At 41.4% G+C, this 23974-nt stretch overlaps 1 protein-coding gene across 3 annotated transcripts in view; it reads left to right on the top strand.

Moving 5' to 3' along the window:
- SLC30A9 (solute carrier family 30 member 9) overlaps positions 1-3348 on the top strand; it is a 64098-nt gene extending 60750 nt beyond the window's left edge. For all 3 annotated transcript variants that reach the window (XR_006172528.2, XM_042841786.2, XM_005300611.5), the window contains one exon: positions 1353-3348. Coding sequence is in view for 2 of the 3 variants with exons in the window: in XM_042841786.2 (XP_042697720.1) it covers positions 1353-1397 (45 nt within the window). In the remaining variant the exon portion in view is untranslated. The remainder of the gene's footprint in view (positions 1-1352) is intronic.
- Positions 3349-23974: the final 20626 nt, after the last annotated feature.

The raw sequence follows: 23974 nt of genomic DNA, 5'->3' as shown, positions 1-23974 counted from the left end.
CAGCAGATGTTCAACATTCGGTTCTGTTTTTGCAGTCTGGTTTTCTTGCTTTACATTCTGTTACATCTCACAATCTGGGAAAATGCTGGTGCTGGGAAGAACAGAGTTGTCTGTTCCTCCTAGGATGAAAAGGTGGACAGGGTATCTGTTTTATGTCCTTGGTGACTAAGCAGCAGAAGGAATAATATGTACAAATAAATCATATTTGTCTGCATGAAATAAATGGGGAAGCTGTTTATATTACAAATTTATGAAAAGCCCCAAAGGGAACTTCTAATACAGAACATATCCATTTCGTAAGGTATGATTTTTTTAAAAACGTTTTTCCTTTCTGCTGAAGAATTTATTTTCCTGCTTTTGCAGTAGTTAAGCATTTCCTTTGTCTGAAGATGTGAGGCATTTGGGCAGACAAATATATCCACAGACATAAGTAAATTCCATGGTATTTTCCAAGGGGAGCACAGAGTCATGATCATAACCATAGTGTGCCAGATAAATGTTGTGCCTTTGTGACTGCCTTTTCCCTTCATCAGAAGGTGCTGTTCAAGAGCATGTTCTAGTGTGTGTAGGATTTTTGAGAACCATTCTAAGTAATTTTAGTTTTATCTTCCCAGAGTGGTGCTATTGAAAATCAAAATCAGTGTTTTGACTATAGTTGGATTTGCTTGCCAGCCCTCAGATTTTTGAACAGCAGGCTCAATTAAGAATAATAAATTTCAAAACATTAATCCTATTTTCAGTGTATATAGGGATTTCAATAATTGTGTTGCTATTGAAAAAGCTTTACCTAATTTAAAGTCACCTGTAGAAATGTTGGTGAAGCAAGTCACTTGAAGCAAACATCACCTGTTATGCAAACCACATAATATTTTCAGTGTCTGAAGTTGTATATTTCCTTAATAGAAACTTGGTCAGTATATTAGGTCTTACAAGTCATTTTAATAGCATAGATCAGTTCTTTTCATGCACTTTTGGCATTCAGGAAAGTGTCTCTTCTATGTAGAATGTAACTTTTTTTTTATTTCATTTGGACATTTTTACCTTTAACCAATTATGTTTTTTAAATCATGAGCTGCTTCATACTTTTGAAAGCATTAGAACTAATTTAGCTATGAAGTTATCCCCATTCTAGTACACGCTGATAAATATTCCTTGGTGGACAAATTCTTTAGCCCTACCTAAAGCATGGGTTAAATGTATTAGTTAGTCTTCGTTTTAAAACAATTGCTATATTACCACGATTAGGGATTTGTTATCCTGTTGCCAACGTTGTGGCAGATCTTGTCGTCAGCATCAGTGTGATACATTTGATTGTCTATGTTTATTAATAAAATTTTGTTTTTTTGTTTCAGCAACGCAATCCTGATGTTCGACATGTAGATTTGGAAATATTGTAGATTTGACAGAAAAAATCCTTGGAGTACTCTCTTTTGGAAACAAGTTTGCACAGAGATGGAACAGCTATTGAAACTGCAGTCACTTCAATACCATACCTCATTTACTTCATGCTGTAGGCTTCCTGAACTGTTGTTACTGAGTCAGTTTCCAAAACAGCTTTAGATTCAGAGTCAACAACTTTGTATAGAAGATCAGTTCAACAAAAGCTACTTAGCATAATTTCTACATGAGACTGTTGGAGGTGAATTTATTTGGGAATTGGAACTTAAATCTTTTAGTTTCTATAAGGCAAATGTTAATGCCTGAAAATACACAGAAGATACTTTCCCCATTTCAATTTTTTGTCAACTTGCACATCAGTTTGCACTCATTTAACTACTTCCTTCTAGAAGTCATTGGAGGTATTTGCAAGATACAGATGTTTAATGCTAGAACAGGCTTTGTTTCATTTGTTCTACCTGCCAATCTTGAACCAGTTGTTATATTCTAGCTATATGGTCTCTTTTTTTCCTCTGAGATCAGTTCCTCCAAAAAGAACAGCCCTTTTCTCGAGTGTCATGATTTGGAAACTTGCTTCTGCCAGTGTTGCAACAAATCAGTCTTTTGAATGCAGTTGGCTTTGGGCTTGGCCTAGAGTACGTTGAGTTACTGCGCAGGATGTAGAAACCTCAACAAACTTTTTTTTATAGAGTATCTTGGCCTATGCCTTGTGTTTAGGTTTTTTCTCTTCAGATTTTTTCCCACCCATATGCCTTTTTGTTGCTTTAACTTGCTAATGTTGGAGGATATAACATGGAGAATGATTTACTTAGTAGTTTTCTGTTATTTTTCATTTGGCTTTTTATATTTTTAAGAAGCAATATTCTGCGAATGATCTTTGCTAGCAAAAGCAAGAGGTGTGTAGAAGTTTTAACATATTCTAGAAATATTTATAATTAAACAGATGTGAAGATGATACTAATTTATTTACACAGGCACTACTTGTATGAATCTGAATTGTAGATAGCTTTTTGGGTGTTTTTCAGAAAAACCTTTTTGTGTGGGGGAAGTAAAACAATTGTGCTGAAATGTGTCATGGCTGTCAGTAATCCCAAAAGTGAGTGCATAGAATTTACGTGTTTGAAATGCGCAATTCTAGTGTTTTACAAAATGGGTTTCTAGAATAAGGCTTTCTGCAATAAGTATCCAAGTCATAGCAGACTCTGTAAGAAATAATCTTTTAATAAAGGCTAAGTGAGTACAAATAATGCAAATCTAGTAATTGAAATATTAATGGAATAATTACCGATAAATCTTTCTCCAGGAAAAATCCTTTATGCACTTTAAAACGTTTCAGTAACATGAAAATTGCTCATGGGAGAGAGGTGGCAATAAGAGCATCTTGATGATTCTGTTGCTGAGTAGTCCAGTGACTGACATACTGAGGGCAGAAATGTTGATAGGGAACGCAAGTCATCAAAATCAATTTGTTAAGATTAAATCATATGCATTGCAGCAAATAATAATAGTGGAGACCAAAATGTCAAGATTTGATTAAATGCTTTGTAATAGTATTTTTTTTAAATGTAAAATGTCATTTGCCAGTGAATTATGAGAATTTAAAATAGCATGCCTTTTGACAATTGCAAAACACTGCATGCTGTGCATTTTAAATAAAATGACATTCCAAAGTTGAGTTTTTAGAGATGAGGCTTTATGTACTGTAATGTATGTAATGGATGACTTTGTTACATAGTTGGGAATGAAGGGTCTGTTAGTACCCTTGCCTATAATTCCTATTCTTTCTCTTCTCATCAGTCATTTGTTTATAACCTATTAATGCTTAATCTAAAGGGAAGACTTGATTTTTATCTGGCTGTCTCCCACTGTAGTACTAATTAGATTTGTAGTATACACTTAAGACTGATAATTAGAAATGTGTTTAATAAAAAGTGATATTTTTAAAGTTAATTGCACATATTTGTAAAATGTTACAACTTTGTGGGTAGTTTCCCAAATAACTAATGAGGGACACTTTGCCACATTCTACATGGTTTACTTTTGAGTCTTTTCTGCGAGTCTGCTTCTCCATATCCCAGCATGCACTCTGCTGATGACCTAATCATCCAGGAAGAGCACTGGAATTTGACTCTGATTAATGCAAATCCTATTTATCTTCTCTTCTCTCTCTCCCCAACTCTCTCCCATAAAGCACTATAAAGTACTGTTACTGAAGAAAAACAAAAATTGTAAAAACCTGGAAGGGAGGGGCAAGGATCTGAACATTGCCTCTGGCCGTTACTCTTCAGTGGTGTATGTGATATCACAAGTGACATGTATGCTGGACCATCATGAATGGGAGTCAGTAATCTATAAGGGGAGTTTGTATATTGTGTTCCTGAAACATCCCCAAAGATTAGTAAATATTAGAAATGTACTGAAATGTTCCCTTATCTAGTTTATAGAGAAACTTAAGCACATCATCTTAAGGTGCATACTACTCTGAAAAATGTTGGTGTAAAAAATGGTACTTTTTCAATCATGGCTGCTCCCTGCATGTATTCTGATTCATATCTGCCTACTTCAGTGACAAAAATAGGATTGTATTGCTTTTTATTGTCTTTGCAGTACTATGAAAAAGTGATCTGGATTCTGTTGCTTCTGTCTTCAACAAGATTGACTAAGTTCCAATTGGTTACATCTTTGCAATCCCTTTGGAGGCTGTAGGTTTGCACAGGCCTCATTAAGAACCTAATTTTATTTGCAAAGCCAGTTTCGTTGGTGGCAATGCATGAGGAAAGACCCCAGTTTGGTTCTGAGAGCCCAGCATGGGTTTTCATGGCTTGCATTCAGTTAAAACGTCTTCTACATTGAGCACGACTGATAACAGAAATTGGCATAATAAACTTGGTACCCCATTTTTAGTCACTTTGAGAAGGGAATCACACTTTAAAGTGGCAGCAATTTAAAATATATGTGCAGATTGCTGTTAATATTTTTTAGTGAAAACTGTTACTCAGATTTAAGCTACAGTATTTTCATGGTCTAAAGAACGGGTTGAACGGGGTCCAGGATTTGGTTTAGCCTCGTTACAGTATTCTGGATGGAAGCTTTTTGAGATAGTTTCTGTGGTAGGATATTTTGGATTAAAGTAAACTTGCCAAGTACTGAGGAATTGGGTGCTTTCTTCATGAACCAGAGATGTGATACCTTAACATGTCCCTTAATATTATCTCTGATTTGAAAGAGTGGTAAAATCAATGGAGCAAGGACTCAGTTAAAATTAAAATGTTTATTCTAGGATTTTTTCACTAAATTTTCCTCTATTGTATCTTAAAGCCATGGAATATATTTATTTTTAGAGATTCTGTTGCCCTTACAGCCTTTTTTGCAAAACAGGATTCAGAAAACTCTACCCATTTATTCTGTGGGAAATACATTCTCATTAGTTGCATGATATTTCATAATTCAATCTGGACAACATTAAGGTAATGCTGATTGACAGAAAAGATATATTTTGAGGAAAGAGTCTAACCACTGAGGGGGTCACAGTTTTACGGTCTCATTAGATTCCTCTTTTTTTCTTGGACTTCTATGTAGACTTCCTGAATACTTTCTTCTGATGCTGGACATGAGATTGTATCCTTTCCCCTTCAGATGGGACCTTCACTATGGTTATCTATAGTTATAATCTCAAGGTTAGGGACTAGTCCAACAAAGCTCTACTTGGGGCTAATCTTGAAGGCTATCCAGAAACTTCAGCTGGTGCAGTATGTGTGCTGCGCTTAACAGTTGAGTAGGGCAGATTGGCAGGAGTATATTGTACTTGTGCGCTGAACTTCAGATTGACTCCCAGTTCACAATGGAATTTAATTCAAGATGCTGGTCACTATCTGTTAAGCCCTAAATGGTGTAAGCCTCAGTTGTCTGATACTGTTCCACCTGGGCTCAGCATAAGCTCTTCAGCTTTTTCTGTCGCAAGGGTTAAGGTCACAGGACCTCGACGTTCTCAGTGGTTGTCCACCTCTTTAATACTCTCGCATGCTAGAAAAGTATGTGGACTACATTCACATTTGGAATGTGACTTAGATTAGCTTTCTGCTAACTGAAGGTCTGGAATCTCCTGGCATTTTATCCTACTAGCAAGTTTGGTTCTGGTTTTTGAGAGAGAATATGATAAATCTAACCTTTTTGAAGTGTGGCAAGACGTACTGTGATGGGTGCATCAAATCCACATAAGTCCCCAAAATAGAGTATATTATCTTTGCATATGGCAGAAAGTTTGTCATTTATTTGAAATCTCATTTAAATTATCCTGTTCATTCATCATTTGGATTGAGGCAACTTTACAACAAATGGATCCACGGAAATTTATTGGGATGACTTTGGGTTTGACAGAAAAATCTTTCTTGTGATAACTTATTCTTATGGCAGTCAAGCCTAGCAGAATAGAATGATCAATATTGGAGAATTCTGATACCTGTGGTAAAGCTAAAAATGGCCTATAATTGCCCCAAGTTTATATTGCTGAGGTGAGTTTAAAATGAAAACATCATTCTGTACCTTTATTGCTATGTACTATGTTTTTGTTTTTTCTATGTTTGTACTTTCTGGGTGTTGAGAAACCAACAGGTGAATTGGAATGATAAAGAATTCATGTAATTGGGCATGTTGAGGCATACTGAAAGATTTTCCAGAAAGGGAGGAATGCACCATCATCTTTTAAATAGATTATTTTTCTATTGTTTAGTGAGGCAAATAGATATTTAATAGTTTAGGCTGTGTCACATACTAAAATAGATGGAAAAAGAATATCAGTTCACTATGGGTTAGAAGAAAGAGCACGACTGACTTGCAAGCAGAATAATCTTGTTTTCAAAAAACATGCTGTTGAGGAAAAGTGTGCTCCTCGTGTTGAATAGTTATATGGACTGTAGAAACTACAGTAAAACAGACTGTGTTTGAAGAGAAGGAATGGATGACTTATCAAGATAAGCAGTAATATGAAAAAATATTGAAACAAAGAAAAAATAGGATGTGTGGAACTTGGGAAGTGGAAAAAATGAACATCAAATTGATCTAATAGAAAATGAGAAGAAATAAGGTAAAGATTATAGTTTTGGAAAAAATAGACAATAAGAAATTATCTGACAAGGATACAGAATGCAATATAGTTAATATCTGGATGCTAAGCGAAAGAGACTGTTCTGAAACATTTTTTATTTCTTTAAAATAATGATTGGGTGAAACAGATACTTTTTTCAGTCTCACTGGAAAGGTTTATATGGTGAAAACTGTCTTAGGTGACCAATCTAAGGGACTGACCATTTGTTTCTTGACTGAGGTGACCAAATGAAGGTGGCACAGATTATTATTTCAAAAGTTTGAGGTAGAGTAGTATAAGACAAATTGTCTAAGGTGGTGTCTCATACAGGTTTAATTATTTAGCAGCGAGGGAAGGAAAATTCTGGGTCCTACTGCTAAGTATGATGGAATAATCTCCTAGTGTGTAAATATCCCTCTCTCAAAGCTGTTGGCAAGCTGTTTAAGATCTAGAGGACAGTGAGCTGTAGGAAGGGATATTAGTGTTGGCACTGCACTGGGGAAACTTGAGGATTTATTTTTCAACAAGATCGATTTAGAGCACACTTAACTATAAGCATAAACACTGAATAAAACACTGGTATTATGTGATTTGGCCACCTATATCATGTAATCCAGTCCAATAAAAGGAATTTGGAATGAACTGAAGGACGTTTTAAAAAAAGGACACCTTACAGTAACAAAACTGAAGCACCATCTTGTGGACAGATTAAAAGCAGTTATCTCCCATTAGCAAGAAATACATAGCGTTCCAAAGATCACTGCATTATATTGTGAAGACACCAATATTTAATAGAATGACTGGAAGAAATTCCAATCCTTAACTTTTCAGGTTGTCTAAACTTCTGTGGACAAAGTGAAGTGCCCAGGTACATAACTTTTTGCAAATCCCTTTAAGCCATTAATTGTACTAAGGGTATGTCTACGCTACCCGCCAGATCGGCGGGCAGTGATCGATCCAGTGGGGATCGATTTATTGTGTCTAGTCTAGATGCGATAAATCGACACATACCCCAGCCCTCTCCCATTAACTGTACTCCAGCACCACGAGAGGCGCAAGCAGAGTTGATTGGGGAGCGGCAGCAGTCGACTCACCGCGGTGAAGACATCACGGTAAGTTGATCTAAGTACGTCGACTTCAGCTACGTTATTGACGTAGCTGAAGTTGTGTAACTTAGATCGATCTTCCCCCCTAGTGTAGACCAGGGCTAAGTGTCATGTTCAAGGATTTGACAATTACTTTAATAACATGAAGAAGAAAAACCTAGTTGAGGGGGGAAAATCTTGTTTGTAGCAAGTACAGCGGCAGTTTTCCAGGCTACACTCTGTGCACTTTTGAGGGCAGTTTCTTTCTCTAACGCTGCTCAAAACCACCAAGATCCATTCAAGTAGAGGCTCTTATTCCCTGTTTAAAGTTTTGTACTGATAAAGCGTATGGACAAAATTCTGTATTTCTAGTATTTGTTAACAAAATTGTTATGAGGCAGTAGAGTTAAGGAAAGAGTCTACTTGATTAAAATAGTGAGACATAGTTCCATACTCTCATCTGACCTAAGACAAAGTTGATTTTCTAATCCAAATTTAAAGTGGATTTATTAAAGAAAGATTTTATTTTAGGATAAAAACAACTGTTTCAAATCTTAGAGCAGATGAAAACATGTTTCCTAGTGTGGTAGAAAATAAATGTAACTATAGTGTGAAAGGCGATTATGCAAAAATTTGGTTTATTGAAGTGGAAATGTGCTATATTGAATATGAAAATACCTTTCTGTTTAATCATTGCCAACACTGCAACAAATCTGAAAGCCATCACTTTGAACCTCTTCACCTATGTGTCTGGAAGAGATTTTGCTATTGAGAACCTCAAAATCGGTATCTTATGTTTCTCCATGTAACCACATCAATCTTTCAAACAAATGTATGTCCCCGCTATTCTGCAGCTTTCTTGTGATGCTTTTTATTTTGCTATATTTCAGTTACTTTAAGTCTGGGAATCATGCGGACTGAGAGGCATAGGCATATTAATATTTATCTCTGCATATGTATTTTATTTTGTACGCTTAACATTGGTTCATATTGTATCTTGTAAAAATCTCTGGATACTGTCATTATTCTTCAGTAAAAATGTTAAATAAATCACAGATGACAAAGTTGGTATGTTCTGCTTTAGTTTGAACAGAGCAATTTACATTTACTTTTCTAAGATAAAACAGATGAGAACATTAGTTTCAGGCAGATACCAAGCAGGTTTGGACAGTTTTGCTGGCCGTTCTGAGTACAGAGTAGCATTTTGCATATTACAGTAATTTGGGGATTCAGAATGTCTGAATGGTTGGACACAACCTCTTCTAAAAATAATTGGAATCTTTACGAACACCCACACTATCTATATTTGGTATGTTGTCATTTGAAAAATAGTTTTAAAAAGTGGTCCGTGACCTCAGTCTCACAATAATTTGGCAGCTTTTTGTTCATAGAAAGTAAATTCTTCAATTCTGACCACTCCCTCAATCCTGGCCCTCTCCCTCCCCTAACACCATGAAGTGCCTCCCGCAAAGCAGAGCATTCAGACTCCCTGCATGGGCCAAATCCATGTTGGTTCCCTCCTTGACATGAACTCCCAGTGTGAATCATCTCTATATCCTGGTTCCGGATTTGAGGGTTAGGTCAAAAACGTCTAGTGGGGAGAAAGGTTGCATTTGAGTATACAAGCAAGTGAATGGGGGTTCCCAGAGGCTGAGCTCAATTGTCTCCATACAATAATACTTATTTGACAAGTGGCTGGAAACTAATTCCCCAGCACAGCTGTCCCAAGCCCCTAGGAAAAAGCTAGGTATCATCCACCTGGAAATCAGCTAGTTGAGTAAGGATTAATAAACCCTGTTCATCAGACAAATATCTTCTTTCAATCTGTTACGTTGGCAGTCATGAGATTGATTGATTTTCCTTAAAATGTTTTTTTCTTTAATCCTGCCTTTGAAGAACAAAGGGGGGGGCGGGTCTTGGGCAGCCCAGAATTTAATAGCTTTCTCCCCTCTAGGTAACAGGATGAGCAAGAAGAGGGAGGGGGTTTTGTTTAATCCCTTTCTCTCTGATACCTTGTATGAAGAGACTGACTGGAGGGGCATCAAGCTACTGGAAAAACAATTGTTGAAGTGCCACGGAGGGAGAGTGGGACCTTCAGAAGAGCCAGGGCTAGGAGGCCAAGGAAGGGGGCCTGGAGTGCATTGGGAGCATGGAGAGAGTTACCACCCTAACGTTTCATTTCAATACTTACCATACTGGGGAAAAGGTCAGCATGAGCAGGCGTAATATTGAGACCTAACTGACTTGCACAAACCCATTGAGAGTTGGAGAAAAGTCAAGAAGTAAACTGATAAACAGTCCAGCTAGAAGCTGAGAAGGATCAAGGAGGTGTTTAACCCCATTATCTGCTAGTGAACAGGGGATTTTGAGAGGGGGAGAAGGAGATCCACCACCCCCCCCTCGCTGAATGAACAAGGTGCGAGTACTAACCTTGGGGTGAGTGAGTTTGTTTGGCTGTTTGTGTTTTTCTTTCTCTTTCAGGTTTTCAGTTACTGGGTCAGTTGAGATTGTGTCTGGGGACTGCTTGAGCCTTTGTTCCCTGGTTCATCCTTGATCATCTTTGATCAGCCTTGTGATCACCCTTCCTCTGTGTGATTAACGAGGGGTAGGGCTGACCTAGGAGGGAAGGCCTTAAAAGCCAGGGGCTAAGCAACCAAGGGGAGCTAGCAAACAAGGGAGTTTGAGAGGGAATTTGTGGGAGGGAGTTGTAATATAGTCGCTATGGTTAGGAAGGACCGCATCACCAGTGCCAACACTGCTCCTGTCTCCTCCACCTGCGCCTCTATTCAGACAGACAACCTGGATGCCTTTACCCAGATCCTGGTGTGGATTTGCAAAGACTGTGGCCTGCATTTCCCACTCACAGAAAGCCAGGCTGGGGGGACCATCCAGTGCGAAAGGTGCCTGCCGGTGGAAAAGATGGGGATCAATATGAAAATTGAAAGGTGGATAAGGAACTGGTTAAAGGGGAGACTACAACGGGTCATACTGAAAGGTGAGCTGTCAGGCTAGAAGGAGTTACTAGTGGAGTTCCTCAGGGATTGGTTTTGGGACCAATCTTATTTAATCTTTTTATTACTGACCTTAGCACAAAAAGTAGGAATGTGCTAATAAAGTTTGCAGATGACTCAAAGCTGGGAGGTATTGCCAATACAGAGAGGGCCTGAGATATCCTATAGGAAGATCTGGATGACCTTGTAAACTGGAGTAATAGTAATAGGATGAAATTTAATAGAGAAAAGTGCAAGGTCATGCATTTAGGGATTAATAACAAGAATTTTTGTTATAAACTGGGGACACATCACTTGGAAGTAACAGAGGAGGAGAAGGACCTCGGAGTATTGGTTGATCACAGGATGGCTATGAGCCGCCAGTGTGATATGGCTGTGAAAAAAGCTAATGCAGTCTTGGGATGCATCAGGCGAGGTATTTCCAGTAGAGATAAGGAGGTGTTAGTACCATTATACAAGGCACTGGTGAGACCTCATCTGGAATACTGTGTGCAGTTCTGGTCTCCCATGTTTAAGAAGGATGAATTCAAACTGGAACAAGTACAGAGAAGGGCTACTAGGATGATCCAAGGAATGGAAAACCTGTCTTATGGAGGAGACTGAGCTCGGCTTGTTTAGCCTAACCAAAAGAAGGCTGAGGGGGGATATGATTGCTCTCTCTAAATATATCAGAGGGATAAATACCAGGGAGGGAAGAGGAATTATTTAAGCTCAGTACCAATGTGGTCACAGGAACAAATGGATATAAACTAGCCATCAGGAAGGATTGATCAGTTTTTATTCTATCCTTCCCCTTAAATACCAATTTTTCTCTTTGAAGGCTAAATTATCCTCAGATTTTTAGTCTTATTTTAATTTTTTCTCTGGATTTTTCACTCGGCTACACCTTTACGATTTGGTGAGTTCCACTGGCCACAGTAGTCTGAATAAGAACCTATCATCAATGCATATGTCATAATTTTGGTGATATGTTCTATTCCTTTCTGATACACCAACATATAGCGCTGAACATATGTTTTTAGTAAATACTAAGCACCTATATTTCCATACAGCTTCAAGGCATTGGGCAAGCTTAATAATGACTTCATCACACTCTGTACATTCAGTCTTTCATCTGATTTTATTGTGTCATTAGAATGAAAGCTGTTTGAGGCAGGGATCCACCACTCTACAGTACTCTGAACGTTTGCAGCATGATGTAAATTATTTACATTTGTCTTGCTTCAATAATCTGGACAGATATCTTCAGAGTCAGGCAAGAAGTGAGAAACTATTGGCAAATATTTTATCTGCAAACTTTCATAGTGTGTACAGGGTGTATTTGTGAACATTTTCTCAGCTCTGTAAGCAGAGCAAATGGGGGTGGGGGGAGAAGTCAGATAATGTATTTGCAAAATATGAGCATTGTTGTTCAGTTGTTCTCTGAATATCGATCCCCACTGTTGAACTATCCATAGATTCTATTCCAGACAATTTTTCCTCACATGATTCTATGAGTTCAGAGGTTCTCTAGTTTTAATTGCCATCTCTGAATTTCCTCTTGGTGACCACTCCTAAATCATTTTAATTAAACAGTGCTGCTCCCTGGATTAGTCCTTAAGACCCCTGACTTAACCTTTCTCCAGGAGCTGCTGATTGTTTCCTATTTCTTAACAATTTTATTCCAGGGTAAGTAGTTGCATCTATTTTCCTTAATATTTTATGAGGGACCTTAGCAAAAGCTTTTTGAAAATCCAGGTAAATGCTCCCTTTTATCTGCTTTTAATTAACTTTTTGAAAAACACATTAGAGAGGCATGATTTTTACTTCACAGAAACCATTACTGTTTGACCCCTATCAAGTTATACTTACAAAAGAGTTGTAGTAATCTATTTTTAATTAGACTCGCTACCACTTTCCCAGGTGCTGAGATGATGCTTATCGGCTTCTGCTTCCCAGAATCTTCCTTAAGTCCTTTTTATTGGGTTTGGGGGCAGCAGGGAAGAGAATACACTAGCCAAGATTTTTAAAAATGGGAGTCTGTTAGGCAAAATCCATATTTGGGCACATAAAAAAAAGATCATTTTTCAGAAATGCTCAGTGCCTAGCCACTCCCATTGACTTAAATCAGAGCACTTAATTAGGTATGTAAATATCTATTTAGAAGTGAGATTTTCCAAGCAGTCCTGGGGATTTAAACACACTAATTCTACTGTGTGTGAAACCCAAACACAAGTAAGTGTCTGTGTGTTGTGTGCATGGTAAGTATATATACATACAATCCCTGCCCAGAAAAGTATTTTCCTTATGTTTACAAAGCACCTAGACCACGTTGGGTGTTAATAATGGAGTTAAATCCTTTTAGAATTACTTGCACTTCTTTTAAACCAGACTTGCAAAATCATCATGAAAACTCACTTGTGTAAGCACCATTTGATTTGTCCTCCTTTCCCATAATGATGATGAAAATAATTATTTAGAATGTGATTCTACAGACCTGGGATGATGTGAGTACGAGTTTGCAAGTTTGGGATCCTTATTTGCCCATCAAAATGGTGTGTCCCAGTTGAATGGGCTTTGATGGTTTTTATTTTTTTTTTTAAATAAATAACTCCACCCCACTTTGAGAGAAACTCTTCCACGCTGTGTGCCCCTAACACCTCTCTCCTGCCCTTCTCATTAGAAACAGTCTATCCCAGATTGCTTTTTTTTCAAATCCCTAATGTTTTAATACAACTACATTCACTGCTGAGAACTCTCGAAAACACATAACCACACAGGGCCCTTAGTTCTTTGGGCCTCGGTTTTGAAGGCTTCAGCTATAGCTGTCCTTTCACTTTTAGCCAGTTTGATGGTTTTATCTTCCTATTTTAGTGAGTGCCTCTGTTCTTTGCTCCTCAATCATTCTGAATGGTACACTAAATAAAAGAAGCTAGACAAGAAAACAATTGCCATCACACGCATGTGTCATTAAAACAAGCTAGTATCCTTTTCTATTGGTACATATGAACTACCTGTTGGGTAAGCCCCAATATAAACAATTTTGCCTGGAACAGAAGTCTCTAATGTTAAATACTTCTCAGCAAGCTCTAATTTTTGGACAGCTTCCAGGAGAAAACCAAGGAATCTTCTGCATCTCCAACACTTACCTATATCTTTAATGTTTATTTTGAACATACCGGTTGGAGTCTAGTGCATGTCAAAACCAACTTTCTGGAAAATTAGAGACAAAGATCCACGGGGATTTGTTTTGTTTTGTTATGCCCAGTTTTTTTCTGTTTGTTCAAGAGGCCCCCTAAATTCTGATCCATTTATGTTGAAGTGCCTCTGAGTGTCCAGGGTTGCTATTACCCTGGGGTGCTGGAACAATTTGTATAGAGTGGGTGCTGAGAGCCATTGAACCAAATTGTAAACCCTATATATGATGGAAACCACTTCAAGCCAGGGGGTGCTGCCACACCCCCAGCACCCTGAGTTCCAGCACCTATGCTATTACCTTCAATTTAGATATTACAGTGCAGCTCCAAATTTGACTTTTTGGAAGCCAAAGTTTTCCTTGAACTTCTCAATGTCTTAAAAACAATTAGCTGGGATAGAAATTGAATACCATTTTCTATCCATAGCTTCCATCACCATCTTGAGTGACCTCAGTGCCTCATGAGTTTGGTGGAGAGGTGGGGAATGATTGCCTTCAGTATGCTATTTATTTAATTTGTAAAAATCCTTGTGTGACTGTGAAGAAGGCTGTCAAGCAGCACAACTCATATGATGAGTAAGACATCCTAGTTTTTGTGTTCACTGATCGAATGAAACTTTTGAATAGACAAGGTCGGTGAGGTAATATCTCTTATTGGATCAACTTCTGTTGGTGAAAGAGACAAGCTTTTAAAATTAAATTAATGGAGATATCCCATCTCCTAGAACTGGAAGGGACCTTGAAAGGTCATCGAGTCCAGCCCCTGTCTTCACTAGCAGGACCAAGTACTGATTTTGCCCCAGATCCCTAAGTGGCCCCCTCAAGGATTGAACTTACAACCCTGGGTTTAGCAGGCTAATGCTCAAACCACTGAGCTATCCCTCTCCCTTTTGAGCTACACAGAGCTCTTCTGGTCTGGGAAAGGTACTTGTCACAGCTAAATACGAGGTGGAACAGATAGTTTAGCATAAGGAGTTAACACACATTCTAAGGGACCATTCAAGGTGAAGTGGCCTATTAACACCCCTGCAGTCATAGGGCATAAAGGTGGATTAGTGGGTTACAGATTGTTGTAATAAATCCAATGTCTTTATAAGGGCCCTGCTTTTTAATGTCTTGCAAAGTTAAGAATTTAACCTTCCAGGATCATCCTTTGAAAGTGTTGTGCAGGTTTCCTTTTGAAGATGAGGACTCAGAGGGCAGACATGCAGTGATTGTTTTGTGAAAAGTGTTCGCTCATGGGTGATGTGATGTGGTGGTGGTGTTTTATCCTTTTTCTGTGTGAGTTCATTAGAGAGCCTAGTGATTGTCTGGCTTCACGCACGTAGTTGTTACTGGGGGCTTGGCTACACTTGCAGCTGTACAGCACTGTGAGGTAAACTTGTCTTCGTACAGCTGAGTAGGGAAAGCGCTGCAGTCTGTCCACACTGACAGCTGCCAGCGCAGTGGCATGGCCACACTTGGAACATTTGCAGCTGTGTTGGGAGTGGTGCATTATGGGCAGCTATCCCAGCATTCATGTGGCTGCAATGTGCTTTTCAAAATGGGGTGGGTGGGATGGAGTGTGATAGGGAGTGTGGGGGGGGGGAGAAAGAGTGCTTTTTGGAGTGTGTCAGCTCTCTATTTTGCAAGTTCTGAACTCCCGGCCCCCTGCTCATTCATTCACTCACTCAAAGCAAACAATTTGCTTTTTCTCTGTGGTACGAGCTTTGAAACCGGCACTTCCGCATTCCTGCAGCCGGTCACAACAATGGAGAGGATTGGCACCTCTTCCCATTCTGGCACTGTGGCTTGTGGGAGGGGGGCGGGAAGTACGGGGCATTCTGTGTCCTGTCCCAATGACCCGTGATGCATTCCTTCACATTCCAGCAATCCGTCTGCTAGACAAGAAAACAATTGCCATCACACGCATGTGTCATTAAAACAAGCTAGTATCCTTTTCTATTGGTACATATGAACTACCTGTTGGGTAAGCCCCAATATAAACAATTTTGGCTGGAATAGAAGTCTCTAATGTTAAATACTTCTCATCACTGCCGCCAAGAGCTCACATTCTACATATTATAGGCAACATATAATAGATGAATAAACTGACAAATTGGGGTGAGCAGTAAAGAGATGAAGGGATTGTCGGATAAGGAAATAGGATGACAAAATAACAGTAGAGGCAGGTAAGAGTAGAGGCCTAGTTGTCTCTGTAGTGATTGCCAGCCTAAATAATGCCAAACAGTGCTGTTTTGTAGATCTCCCAGCAAAGGTAGGTTTAAGGAGAGATTTGGAACAGGGTAAGGTGATGATTTTGCTAATTCTTTCAAAGCATAAGGGGCAGAATAGAGAAAAGGTTCTTGAAATTTGCCCTACAAACACTGAACTCTAAAGGTTTTTGTGTGAGAATATCTAAGGTGTGGTGTCCAGCACCAAGAGCGGGACAGAGCTTAGATGTTTCCATCTTAGGGCTTGTCTATACTACAAAATTGTTGACTTTACCTAATTCAACCTCAAGCCTGCATTTTAATTAAGTCGATTGTGCATGGCTACACCATGCTCATTGTCTCGATGGAGTGCATCCTGATTAGCAGTGACTGCATCGATGCACAAAGCAGTGCATCGTGGGTAGCTATCCCAAAGTGCAGCTTGCCGCAGTGTGTTTTGGGAAATTTGTGCAATGCCTCATAGGAGCAAAACATTGTCGCAGGGGAGAATGGGAACATTGCGTTGGCATCCCATCATGCACTGTGCTCCCTCCCTCATATCAATGGCAAACAACCCAGTGGTTTTCGCGCCTTAAAACTGCCGTGCATATGCCATAACCCCAGAAGCATGGAGCCTGCTCCGTTGTGCACTCTTGCTGTGAGCATCTCAAACACCTCGTGCCTTCTCCTGCAGTATTTCCAGAGCTCAAGTAGGGTCCGCTGCATGGAACATAGCGATGTCCTGCAAGCAGCCCTGCTGCAAGCCATTGAAAAAAACAATTCACAGTTGCTGCTGGCAGTCACAGAGCAGCTGCACTCTGAGCGCTGTTTCTGGTCCCATGAAACAAGCACTGACTGGTGGGACCACATCATTTTGCAGGTATGGGATGACAAGCAGTGGCTGCAGAACTTTTGAATGCGGAAGGCCACCTTCCAGGAACTTTGGAAAGCTTTCCCCGTCCTGCAGTTTAGCAACACAAAAATGAGAGCTGCTCTGACAGTGGAAGCGAGTGGCGATCGCTATTTGGAAGCTTGCAATGCCAGACAGTTACCGGCCAGTGGGGAATCAATTTGGAGTAGATAAATCAACCGAGGGAGCTGCTGTGCTCCAAGTGTGCAGGACCATTAATCGATTTCTGCTACGAAGGGTAGTGAGTGCTGGAAATGTGCAGGACATAGTGGATGGTTTTGCCACAATGGGGTTCCCTAATTGCGGTGGGGCACGCATATCCCCATCTTGGCACCAGACCACTGTGCCAAAGAGTACATAAACCAAAAGGGATACCTTTCAATGGTGTTGCAAAGGCTGGTGGATCACAGAGGGCATTTCACTGACATCCATGCAGGATGGTTGGGAAAGGTTCATGATGCGTGCATCTTTAGGAACTCAGGTCTGTTCAAAAAGCTGCAATCTGGGCCTTCCTTTCCAGATCTCAAAATGAACAAGTAACGATGTTGAGATGCCTATAGTTATCCTGGGGGACCCAGCCTACCTCTTACTCCCATGGCTCATGAAGCCGTACACCGGCCATCTGGACAGCAGTAAGGAATGGTTCAACTATAGGCTCAGCAAATGTAGAATGGTGGTTGAATGTGCCTTTGGTCATTTAAAAGGGTGCTGGAGAAGTTTACTAACAAGGTTGGACCTAAGGCCTGGTCCACACTAACCCCCCACTTCGAACTAAGATACGCAATTTCAGCTACGTGAATAACGTAGCTGGAGTCGAAGTATCTTAGTTCGAACTTACCGTGGGTCCATACATGGCAGGCAGGCTCCCCCGTCGACTCCGCATACTCCTCTTGGGGAGCTGGAGTACCGGCGTCGACGGTGAGCACTTCTGGGATCGATTTATCACATCTAGACAAGACGTGATAAATCGATCCCAGAAGATCGATTGCTTACCGCCGGACCCGGAGGTAAGTATAGACGTACCCTTAGTGAAGAGAAAATCCCCATGATTACAGCTGCCTGTTGTGTGCTCCATAATATCTGTGGGGAAAAAAAGGGGGGAAATTTTTTTGCAGGGGTGGGCAGTTGAGACAGATTGCATGGCAGCCATTTTTGAGCAGCCAGACACCAGGGCAATAAGAAGAGCACAGCAAGGGGCGCTGCATATCTGCGAGGCTTTGAAAAGCCATTTCAACAATGAGTCTCAGTAATGTGAGCTGCTTGTCTGCATTGTGCTTTCCCAAACCTTCACCTAGTTTGTATCACTGTCCCTGTAAAGCCAACCCCTTGCCCAAGCCCACTGCTTCTACTCAATAAAGAACATTTATTTCTCGAATCCATTTACTTTATTTAACAAACATAAGTAAAGAGGGAGAATGGGGGTGGGGGGGAATGATAACCTTGCGGAAAAGGGATTGTAAAGTTGGAATGGAAGAAACATTTTCAGCTGTGTAACATAACACCTCATTCTAGACCATCAAAGGTCTGTGAATGGGCGCCTTCAGTTCCTTGTACCCTCCCCCTGAATTAAGTGAAAGGGATAATGGACTTTTTGCCCATGCCTCATGGAACGCTTTGGGGAGGGTGATTCTGCGCCAGGCGATGCTGGCTGTCTACTAGGGTCTGCAGAGGGACTCTATCCTCCTGCTTCTGTTCCTGCAGTTCAACCAGACACCTCAACATGTCTGCTTGGTCTCATAATCTGAAACATCTCATCCTGCACTGCACGCTTTCGCTCATTGGAAGCTTTCCTGCTCTCCATGTCTAACTTCTCAGACAGTGAAATCCTCCACGCTCTCAGCTCTGTGTCAGCTCTCCCGGAGTCGTTCATTATCTCGGTGAACATGTCCTCCCGCATTCTCTTTCTCCTCCTCCTAATCAGTGAAAGTCTGCTTTCAGGTGTTGACATGTCAAAGGACACATTTCCAGCTGTCAGTCATGGAAAAAAATAAAGGCACCATTGTACATGAATAAAATATTTCCATAGGAAGGCCGTTTTCATAAAAAAAAAACCAAACTGCTTATTACACTAGGTGCAAGCCATAACATAATCAGAATCCGTAACCGTTCACGGCGCTGTTTGCTGCTCCAGCCATGGTGAGTACCCCCCCTCACTCCCTTGAGACATGGGTGACCTTACTTTTACTCAGGGCCGGCTCCAGCATTTCTGCTGCCCCAAGCAAAAAAAAAAAAAAAGCCGCGGCAGGTCCTTCGCTCCTAGAAGGAGTGAGGGACCTGCTGCCCCAGAATTGCCACAGATGCCGCCCCTCTCCTTTAGCCACCCCAAGCACCTGCTTGTTAAGCTAGTGCCTGGAGCCGGCCCTGCTTTTACTGAAGTTTATGGCAGGTTCATGTCGGGAGCAGAGGTAGCTAGTCGAATAATGGCCCTTCCCCATAGCAGTACGGGAAGCTGTTTACGAACAGGGAAGGGGGTGGGAATGTTTTCACTCCCAAATTGCAGAATCTCTCGTGGGGCCTCAGTCCCCTATCAGTCACTTAAACTATCTGCTAACCCATGCTGAGCACAGTAAAGGCACATTAGCGGCTGCGTGGTTTGGCGATCTGGAACGTGGGAGGGATGGGGTGGGTCTACATGCTTTTTTTTAATTCTTGTAAGAGCACTTTTAATGAGAACTTCCCCCATTTCCCCTAGGTGACCCTATTTGATATCAGTCTCCTGAGGGTAACAGAGGTGGAAAGGAAGGAGATGCTGCAAGCGTCTGGGTATAGACCCGGTCCTTATGTTGCTATGCTGTGTACCACAATGATGACAGCAGAATTAATTCAGGAGTTGCATGGCAAATTGTTCTACCATGGTGGAAGAAATAAGACTGCCCTGACCAGAAACCTTTTGCAAAGGATTGCAGAGTACCTCCATGAAACTTTCCTAGAGATATAGCATGGGAATCCTCCATGGATCCCAGTCCACATAGTCTTTTCCAGGAGCCACCGTCTGCGTAGCTGGAGCGGCCTCTTGTAAGCAGAGAACAATAGCACCTTGCTTTTTCTTCACAATAAACATACAATATCACTGAATGTGTGCGCCCACTAAAGTTTAACTAGACTTTGATTGTAATTGTATACTCACCAGAGGTCCCTTTCCCGGCATCACGGTTGGCCACTGTGATGTCCTGCGATCCAAAGGACTCCAGAATTAAAAATATTTCCTGGCTCTGGGGGGGAGTAGATCCATCGCTCACCTGCCTCACATTCTCCTTCTCCTCCTCTTCCTCGTCCACCATATCATCCTCTTTGTTGTCACTAGACTCACACACCTGTGAGGTGTCCACATTGCTTGTAGGGGTACTGGTAGGGTTACCCCCAAGAATTGCATGCAGCTCGTTGTAGAACTGGCATGTGTAGCACCAGAACGACTGTTTATCTCCCTTGCCTTCTGGTACGCTTGGTGAAGTTCTTTTATTTTTACACAGCACTGCTGTGTCCCTCATGTAGCCCTTCTCCCCCATTCCATGAGTGATCTTTGCATAGATGTCAGCGTTTCTTCTGCTGGATTGGAGCTCTGCCTGCACAGACTCTCCTCTCCACACAGTGGTGAGATCCACCATCTCCTATGCAGACCAGGCTGGAGTGCATTTGGGGCATGCAGTCTCCATGATCAGCTGTGCTCAAGCTGGCATGCTCCCAATGCTGGTCAAACAGGAAATGGGAAATCAAAAATTCCTGGGCCTTTAACAGGGGAGGGGCTGTTTCCTTTGTACCTGGCGGCAGTCCAGCAGAGTTGAGAATGATCTCCAGAGTGGTCACAGATGACCATTGTGGAACACTGCCTGGAAGCCAATTAAGTCGAATTACACAACGCTGCATCTGCACTACCTTGCAGTCGACCCATGAAAATTGAATTAAGTGCTACGCCTCTCACAGAGGTGGATTACAGAAGTCGACATTCGAGGCAATTTAGGTCGGCGTAAAGGATCCGGTAGTGTAGACACATACATTAACAGGTCGACTTAAGGCAGCTTCCTTCGACGTAAGTTTTTATTGTAGGCCAGGCCTTAGATGGAGCTAAGTTAGGGTATTGTGATATGTCTGGGTACCACTGAGAGTTGTTTCTGGGAGGAAGGCATTGCAATGTATTCTAATACTGGGAAACAGAAATTCCTCTTATCTATAGGCAGATGTAGTTTCTCTGTAGACATGAACTCTCTTCACTTCCCCTCCACTAAAAATTTTTAAACATGAGGCATCACGTTTTCACGTAGGCACTCATGGAAACTTTATCCAAGCTCTAACTTCAAAAATAAGGAATATGGCTAGAGAGAGGAAAGGGGGTATGCACATAAAGGAAGTGGGGATAAAAATTACACTTAAATATTTTACCAAGGGTCAATGATAAATCTGCCTGTTTGTTCAGTTCTCCAGATACCTCAATCTCCTGCTTCACACAGTATCTTTTGATCATATCAGTCATTTCAAAACCACTATTGTGTGAATGCATTTTAAGACCATTTAAAGTCCCAAGAGGCAAAAAGAAACAGTCTACACTTCCAGCTAACCAAGGGTAGGCAAGTGTGTGTGTGTAGGGGGGTGTCTATGACCAATGGGCTTAATTGCCTCATTTAACAGTTAACTATTCCCCATTTGTGTTTTTTTTCCTTTTCTTTCTACTTCCTCTGTTCCATTATAAGCTAAATTGTTTGCTATTTTGGGGCATGGACTCTTTCCAATAGGTGTTTGTACAGTGCCTGCTACAATAAGGTCTTAGGTGCTACCATAATATAAACAATATCCATCTGCTGAAAATAGGATTTGTGATTGTCCATATTTTGTTCTTTCTAGATAACAGCTCATAGATTTAGATGAAGACAGGTAAAACAATGCCTGTATACCAATGCAAGGAGTACGGGGAACCAGAAGGAGGAACTGGAAGTCATAGTACATGAAAAAAAATTATGACTTAATTAGCATTAGAGACTTGGTGGGACAACTCCCATGACTGGAGTACCAGCATTGAGGGATATAACTTGTTCCGGAAGGATAGATATGGGAAAAAAGTAGGATGCATTGTGCTGTATGTCAAGAATGCATGCACTTAGAAGTTCCAAGAGGAAGTAAGCAGCAGACCTACTGTGAGTCTCTGGGTGATGATAAGAAGGGAACAGAATAGTAGCGGTTAGGTGGAGATCTGTTATAGACCACCAAACAAGAAGAGGAAGTGGGTGAGGCATTCTACAAACAGGTAACAATATTAGTTAACACAGTTGAGCTAGTATTAATGGGGTTTTTTAACTTCCCTGATATCTGTTGGAAGACTATTACAGACTGCCTAGGGAGGTCATAAAAGCTCCTTTGCTGGAGGTTTAAAAAAGGAGGCTGGATAGCCATCTGTCTTTGATGGTTTAGACTCAACACATTCTGCATCTTGGCTGGGGGTTAGACTGGATGATCCTTGCAGTCCCTTCTAACTTTATGGTTCTATGATCTAGGGACTAAGGCCTTGGCTTGGATACCAGCAGCAGAGTCTCATCAGCATAAAGTGCAGATGTATGTTTCTGCTTTCCCCTTTCAATTCCGTGGAAACTGTAATGGCCTCATCTTACTTCAGCAAATGGTTTCACAGCTATATAAAGTAATCACACCCACAAACCTCCTATGTTAAAAGAAAATTATTAAGGGTGCAAAGTCAAGCACTCACCAGTTAGGAAATGTCAGGCTTAAGGTTACCTAACTGGTGAGTCCTTGACTTTACAACATTGATGTTAAGTTTTTTGGTGTGTATAAAAAGCAAAATGAAGACAGAAATTCCCTTATGTAGCATCGTATTGACACCGACATGGTCATCAGCAGAGCTGGAACCTTTAGCTCCGCTGCACAGACTCTTTCACTTGAGCCAATAGAGTAACTCACAGCAGTAGTAGGTTGTCATCCTCTTTGTGGACCAGCACTAGAGGCAGATGAGACAGACTTTAGCAGTGGGTTGCACAGATATTTGCTGAAAGCAGAGGGGGAATGGTGAGACTCTGGAATCTTGAATTCCATTCCAGGCTTTGGAGGGGAATGTGATCTAGTGGGAACAGACTTTTCTGCTTTCCTAAGCCTTTTCTCCCTCCTTCCCCATCACCTCCAACCTATCACTGCCCTAGTTCTGTCTCTTCCTCAGCCCTGGCTCCTCAACCAATCCCATGCTCCTTGCCTGCCTGGTCCCAATCTGCTGCTCTTCTCTTCCAAGTCCCAATCTCTTTATTTAGCCAATCCTAGTCTCCCCCTCTTTGCTCTTTATCTGAGTCCCAATCTCCCATCCCATGCCCAGTTTCTCCTCCTCCCCACACAAGTTCATCTCCATGCCCAAGTGCCTAGCCAATCCCAGTGCCCTACTCACAGTTCCTCTTCTGATCTCGCTCTCATTGTCCCCCTCACTGGCTCCCCTTCCTTGGCTCCCTCTCTGGGCTCCTCATCCCATCTCAATCCTACCCCAATCCCATCTCTGGCTCCTTGTTCCAGTCTCTCTGCCCAGCCAGTCCTACTTCTTCCCCTGCATCCCAGCTCCTTCTCAGTTCTTTGTCTTCCACCTCCCCCTCATTGATTCCTAGCCCCAGTGCTTGTCTCCACAGCGTGGCAATGGGCACTAGAGGGGTATGATTTCTAAAGCACACCAATGTGTTGCACACTAACTGGATCATGTCGACCCTACTAGCACATGCTAAAAATTCCCCAGTGTGCGTTGGTGTAGTGCAGTCTCCTTGTCCACCAGTTCCAGTCTGCAGCACAAAGCTCCTCATTCAATCTGTTTTCTCCCCAACCAAATAGCTTCCGGTCCCATTTTCTCTCCTCTGCCCCCAGTCTCATTCTTACCAGACTCCGTGTCCCAATCTACTCTTTTCTCTCTCTCCATCCAGCTTCTGTCCTCCCTTTATTAAACTCACAAGGCTTCCTCCTCCACACACTGCCTGGATGCCAGCAGGGGGGCACCGAGAGCACAGGAAGGACAGGCTCCCTGTTCCAGGGGCCTGCCTCACCCCAGCCTGTAGCTACAATTCCAGAGAAAATCTTTGAGCCCCTCTAGCTCTGGTCTGGAAGAAGCATGCTCAGTCGCTCTGTGGTGATAGTGCAGGTAGCATTTGTG

This window comes from Chrysemys picta, chromosome 5 (genome assembly GCF_011386835.1).
Source record: "Chrysemys picta bellii isolate R12L10 chromosome 5, ASM1138683v2, whole genome shotgun sequence".
Taxonomy (NCBI): Eukaryota; Metazoa; Chordata; order Testudines; family Emydidae; genus Chrysemys; species Chrysemys picta.
This window is presented reverse-complemented; position numbering and strand designations above follow the sequence as displayed.